General features: G+C 41.9%; 1 protein-coding gene across 1 annotated transcript; it reads right to left on the bottom strand.

The window, feature by feature from the left end:
- Positions 1 to 868: 868 nt before the first annotated feature.
- Positions 869 to 1,612, bottom strand: RNF182 (ring finger protein 182; the record flags this gene model as incomplete). The annotated part of the gene is made up of 1 exon (XM_082639101.1): positions 869 to 1,612. The coding sequence occupies one exon, from the start codon at positions 1,610 to 1,612 to the stop codon at positions 869 to 871; it is 744 nt and encodes a 247-aa protein (XP_082495227.1).
- Between the last annotated feature and the right edge of the window lie 5,555 nt (positions 1,613 to 7,167).

Genomic DNA, 7,167 nt, shown 5'->3' on the forward strand with positions numbered 1-7,167 from the left:
TGAAGTTTACTCTGATGCAAATTCCTCAATGTTTTTTTTGTTTTTTTGTTTTTTTCTCTGTATGCGGGCCTCTCACTGTTGTGGCCTCTCCCGTTGTGGAGCACAGGCTCCGGACGCACAGGCTCAGCGGCCATGGCTCACGGGCCCAGCCGCTCCACGGCATGTGGGATCTTCCCGGACCGGGGCACGAACCCGTGTCCCCTGCATCGGCAGGCGGACTCTCAACCACTGCGCCACCAGGGAAGCCCACAAATTCCTCAATGTTTTTAATTCTCTTTAGTAATGTGGCAAAACAGGTACATAACTGAAACCACACAAGAGGCGAGGGTCCTCTTGGCAAGGAGCATGTGCAGAGGGAACCAGCATCCAGGCTGAAGAAGATCCACAGAAGTGCCAACAATGGGACAGGGGCGGGGGTGAGCACTGAGCAAACAGGTGTGTCTCGGGGCTGCTCTACTCTTGGACCACCCTCCACCCCCGGCTAAGATGATGAGAAGAGGAATCCGTTCATGCCTAACTGTCCACAAAGACCCCTAAGGCAGCATAACACGCCTGGCCCTGGTGTCTGTCTAGCAGCTCTGAGCGGAACCTGCCCTTTCTCTGGGAAGACTCAGAAGGGCTCTAGGAAGGCTTAGCTGATCCCTCTTTCTTTTTTGCTAACACATAAGTAGAAACGAACATTTTTACTTCCAGCATACAGGGGAACCAACTGAGTCAACATTTTGATGGAAAACGGACCACAGATATATGCCCAGTGGCTTTGTTCACGCCATGGGCACCGATCACAGAGAATACGCGAGAAAAGATGGGCTAAATGACCTAACTTGAAACGTGGCAACGTGTGTCAAATGCTGAGCGTGCGTCTCGGTTAAGACGACGGTGCCAAACAGTCTAGGAATTCGTGACAGACACACTGGCAGAAGCCATATACCATCAGGATGACGAGGCTGGAAGGGACGAGGCTGACGAAGACCACCCCGAGGGTGACCTTCTTGGATACCAGTAAGTAGATGCCCAAGGGCAAGGAGCTGAAGTACAGCAAGCCCAGCAGCCATACCAACACCCGGATGGACGTCTGAAAGAGCAGGGACGTGCAGTTCCACACGGTCCAGTTGTGCGGCATGGCGGTGGCGGAGTCGAAGCTGGAGGGCCTGTAGAACTCGACCACGGGCGTGGAGCTGAGCGACGGTGAGCTCTCCCTCTGCACCTCCATGATCGTGATGACCAGGCAGTTGGAGGACGCGTGGGAAGGGCTGACCAGCGAGGCCAGCCGCTTGGGGGTCAGCAGCAGCTCCGTGGGGTTCTCGGGCAGGCACTTCTTGCCTTTGCTGCCACAAGTCAAGTTCACGAGGATGTTGCTGTCATCGGGCAGGCCGCTGACCTCGTCGTCCGGCAGGCATGTCTCGAACCTGCAGAAAGGGCAGACGATGACGCCGCGCGGGGAGTCCCCGAAGTCTATGATCTTGTAGAGGCATTTGGCACACACCCTGTGACAGCACTCCAGCACTTTGGGTTTCCTCTGTCTCAGGTTGTACCGGTTGTAACAGATCTTACACTCCAGCTCGTCCGAGACCTGAGACTCAGCGGCGTCCTCTGGCGGCTGACTGGCCATCCTGACTTCTGTACGTCCGGTCTTGGGCCAGACGGGTCTCCTTGAAGGACGACTTCGATGAAGCTGTCTCTCCGAGTATCACATCATCCGAACCAGGCAGAGATGCAAATGGGCAGGAAGAGGAGGGACAGAAATCTTCCAGGCATTTTGTTCAGCTGCTACATACCTCTCTGTCTCAAACGCATATTTACAAAGGCCACAGGAAGGGTCTGCAAAGGAAAAGAAATTCTAATATTGTGAACAGTTCACTGAAAAGTGCTTTATGGAATTTTCTGCGCTTCAGCGATTAGAAGCGGTAGACTTGAGAGGTTAAATCCCCTTCATCTTGTCACATATTTCTGCCTCCAGGATAGGAAAGTGTTATCTCCATGCTTAGCTTTTTCAGTCCACAAATATGATAGTAAAGAAGGAATTAAGAATCGTAGTGGTGTAAAGGACACTCCAGAGCACTGTGGGTATGGCTCAAAATAGAGATTTTTCTCTCTGAAACTTGTAACAAATGCTGGCCTCTATGAAGACTGAATGGGACACTTATCAGAAATAGATGTTTGCAATTAAACTCCATTCAGTATAGACTCGCTCATTCAGCGGATCATTGGTATGAGCTCCAATTGTCTAAATACCCTCAATAGTGCTTAGGAACACACAAAAGAAGGGAAATCTTAAGGATAAAGATTTAAAATGTGTCTTCAGAAAGTGCTTTATAAAGATGAGAGCGCATTTAAATACAGCAGACGGTTCTCACCTTCCCAGTGTAAAGAAATCTGTTATAAATGCCTTCCTTATTTGACTACTCAATTTCAAACTTTTTGTTTCAATACTAGTCTCGCAAACCATGATTGTATACATACATACACTCAAGGAAGAGTGAAGCATATGACACCTGACATAAGCATTATAACCAAGTCAAGTCTAATTCCCAAGACAGAGAAGTAAACACAGAACACATGTGCAGTTATGTCTCCAAATATGAAGAATCGTGCATGTCTGGCTATCAAGAAGTACTCAAACTTCACCCACTTGCCTACAGAAAGCCTGATACAATCAACAGTCCTTAATGTTGACCCCTAGTTGCTATTACTACTGGCTCTGGACAAATGGCTGAAAGCTGATTTCACGTACACAGTCTGTTCTCAATTGTTAGTACTAATGAAAGGGAGTGGAAATATGGGAAATCTCTAAATAATTTTTATTTTGCTTTAATATATGTGATTGGGGTGGTAGTACATTTGTCTTAAATTATGTTTTGCTTGAAAAAATATCAAAATGTAATTGAATTTCTGAGCAGACCCCCAAGCAATAACAGCAGAAGGCTGTCATAACAGTTCTGAGAGGGAGACTGCAACTCTGCTAGAATTTTAAGTTTGTTATGGATCCTACTGCCTTCAAGAGAAGAGGCAGTGGGTAGGTAAACTTGGATGATTTTTGAAATCATGAATAATTGGTTTGTGAATACATATTATCTTCCTTTTTCATTATGACTTTAGTTAATTTTTAAATTGACTTCATATAATACAAGAATGGATAGTATAATGGGTAGCGTGGCAAGATACTCTTGGTGGGAAAAGGAAGTCAATCAATAAATAGAATCTCTGGCATCAGCCAAAGAAATGTAGGTAGAGTTTTTCTTAATAGAGTTACTGTCTATGAATGCATGTATTTCAAAATTGCTACCGTAAGCTAATTTCTCTGTATCCACACTTACATGCAAAAAAGAATATATAGACACAAACATCAGCTCTTCTATCCCTTTCCCTTCCACGTGCCCTAAATATTCATTCCTGATCCTGATCCTGTTCAGGATACACATGCCCAAGTCCTTGCAAAATGTGACTTTATCTTGCCACAGTTCTACAAAGCTGGCTTTTTATTCTCTTGGGGGATGAACATCTCCAGGACGACAGTCAAGGGACAAGAAGGAGCTCTATCCCTGTCACCACTTCCAGTCCTAGCTGCCTGCAGAGGATGGTCCCTAGTCCTGGGCAGGTCACTAGTGATCCAATTCCTGGACGGCTCCCATTCCATCAACCCTCTTGGTAGCCACACACAGACCCAAGGCCCATCCCAAGAGAACATGTTGTACTCTCTCTGCAGCTACCGTCCCACTCAGCCTTGCTGGAGCTGATGGTAACAGCAGAACTCACAGCAGTAACTGCCTCCATTACTGTCAAAAGAACTGATGTACGTGAAGTTGTGCGAATAAGGAAAAAAAAGAATGCAAGAGTATACATAAAGACATCAGGAAAAGAGAGAGTAAAACATTCAGTGAGGATAAATGAGCACAATTACATCTATAGGCACAGAAAGCCAGAGTATACATCTAGAAACACCAATAAAAGGCTTATGTATAATGAAACTAGACCCCTACCTTACATCAATCACAAATATTAACTCGAAATGTATTAAAGACTCAAATGTAAGACTGGAAACCATAAAACTCCTAGAAGAAAATATAGGGACAAAGCTCCTTGACATGAGTCTTAGCAATGACTTCATTTTGAGTATGACACCTAAAGCATAAGCAACAAAATCAAAAATAAACAAGTGGGACTATATCAAACTAAAAAGCTCTGCACAGTAAAGGGAACCATCGACAAAATGACAAGATAACCTATGGGATGGGAAAAAATATTTTCAAACCATATATCTGATAAGTGGTTAATATCCAAAATATATAAAGAACTCGTACAACTTAATAGCAAAAAACCAAATACTCTAATTTAAAAATGGACAGAGCACAGCAATGGACATTCTTCCAAAGAAGATATATGAATGGCCAACAAGTACATGAAAAGGTGCAGAACATCACTAATCATCAGGGAAATGCAAATCAAAACCACAATAAGATATCACCTCCACACTTGCTAGAATGGCTATGATCAAAAAGACAAGAGATAACAAATGCTGGTGAGGATGTGGAGAAAAGGGAACCCTTGCACACTGTCAGTGGGAATGTAATTTGGTGCATCCACTATGGAAAACAGTGTGGGAGTTTCTGCAAAAAATTAAAAATAGAACTACCACATGATCTAGCAATTCCACTTCTGGGAATGTATCTGCAGGAAACAAAAACACTATGTCGAAGAGATATCTGCACCCCCATGTTCATAGCAGCATTATTTACTATTTACAATAGCCAAGACGTGGAAACAATCTAAGTGTTAAACATGAATAAAGAAGTATATGTGTATATACCAACTTCTTCATATATATATGGTGGAATATTATTCTGCCATAAAAAAGGAAATCTTGCCATCTACAACAACATTGATGGACTGTGAAGGCATTATGCTAAGTGAAGTAATTCAGACAGAGAAAGATAAGTACAGACTCATAGAAAAAGAGGTCACTTTAGATATGTGGTTACCCATAGGTGGGGTGGGGGAACGGGGACTGGTACAAAGGCGGTCAAAAGGTACAAACTTCCAGCTATAAGATAAATAAGTACTAGGAATGTAATGCACAACATGATGACTATAGTTTTGACAATGCTGTATGTGGTATACTTGAAAGTTAAGAGAGTAAATCTTAGGAGTTCTCATCAAAGGGAAGAAACATTTTCTCTTTTTCTTTTTTTCTGTATCTATATGAGATGATGGATGTTAACTAAACTTATTGTGGCGATCATTTCACAATATATGTAAGTCAAGTTATCGTGCTGTGTACCTTAAACTTACAGTGCTGTATGTCAATTAGATCTCAATAAAACTGGGGAAAAATAAAAAATTTTTAAAAGGCGTACGCATATGTGAGAATACATTACACTGTCAGCATTTGACAATCAGCTGGTTACATTAATTTTTTCTGTACCAAGCTTCTTACCATTAGAAGAGGAGTAAGAATGTTCTCTGTTAGGCCCACCACAATTTTTAGTTCCTAATTCTGGGGACAAGTTATTCGCTTAGGCAGTATTGAGCTGTCTAAGCAAATAACTTTATTTTAAATAAAGCTTTCTTTTTTCACAGAAACACTCGTCATACCTTTGAATATGTTAAGATACAGTGTTATGATCATAATGTTCATATATATAAAAAATTCATATGGGGGCTTCTTGGTAACATGCAAAGAAAATACTAAATGTTCAAACATCCAATCAGAAAGATACCTACTTTAACTCTGAGTTTTCTAGCAAACCCACTCCATCAGCTTGAAATACTTTATCAACTCCTGCCTCTGAAAGTGGCACTTCTGGGCAGGACTGGCTGAAAGCCTTGAGCTCTGGTAGCATCCCTGGAAATGGGACCAGCACAAGTGTTTCTTTCTAGAATGGCATCAACAGCACAATGATTGCTCCTCTTGGGAGGATGGGGTACCAACCGCTAGAGTTCTTAAATACTTCATGTATCTCATTATGATTCTAAGGTCCCCCAAAGAACTTGAATAATAATCTGTAACTTTACAGGGTTACGATCAGTGGAGGTGTTAATTTGATCTCTAAAAGATGGGCATTCCAGCCCGTTCCCACCCTGCGTTCACTCCGCAATTGTGGGCAACAATTCAAATGTTGAATGAAAGAAGAAGCCAGACCCCAAAGAGCACATACTATATGATTCCATCTCTAGAAAGCTCAAAACATAGGCAAAACTAAGCTGTAGCAGGGATGCAAGTTTAGGTGGTAAAACTAAGAAGAGAAGCCAGGTTGTGATTAGCATAAAAGTCAGGACAGCAGATGCCTCTGCGGTGGGGGGAGGAGGCTGACGAGGTTCCATCTCTTGACCTGTTGGTGGAACCTTGTGAATGTCCACGTCATGGTACAACAGCAGGCAGGACATTTTTCTGTACCGGTGTCATCTTTACAGTAAAAAGTTAAAAAAAAAAATCCACGGCTAAATACATTAACTACTTTGATAACCCAGATGTTTCTGTCAATGGATATTTCAGATCAATTTATTTTTTCCTCTGTGATCTGTAAATTCATTCATTTTTTTCACAAAATTGAAATGTCAGTCATTCATTTATCACCTAAAGATCCAAGCATCACTATAAATCAATATTAAAAAGGATGGAATCTTTAAGGTGAGCAAATCTGGAGCACTACCTGATGGGAACAACTGCTAAAAGTATATCTCACCAGGCACAGGGGAAATAAGAATCCGGCATACTAAAACTGCCTTAAAAAGAAATACATGTAATTATGTGAGGTGAGGGACGTGGTAACTAATCTTATTGTGGTAATCATTTTGCAATATATATGCGTATCAAATCATATTGTGAACTTTAAACTTACATAATGTTGTATATCAACTACATCTCCCTAAAGCTGGGGGAAAAAACAAATACAAAAGATTTTCTTGTCCTGGAAGAACACCTATTCAAATATCTGAAGCTGATATTTCTCAGTAATCACTTAAGCCTTTTATAAATCATCCAGGGTCAGAATATACAAGGAGATAATGACCTACTATAATTCTTATAAATCAATTTGAGCTTTTGGGCAAATGACTATTTTCATTGCCCTACTTAGCATCTGACTCAAATCCACTTTCTCCACTACTCAATTCCTTTGATATTGAAGATGCAAACCTGGCTTGTATTTCGAAGCAGAGTCCCTTCAG

Source organism: Mesoplodon mirus (assembly GCF_964341445.2).
Source record: "Mesoplodon mirus genome assembly, chromosome: 12".
Classification (NCBI taxonomy): Eukaryota; Metazoa; Chordata; class Mammalia; order Artiodactyla; family Ziphiidae; genus Mesoplodon; species Mesoplodon mirus.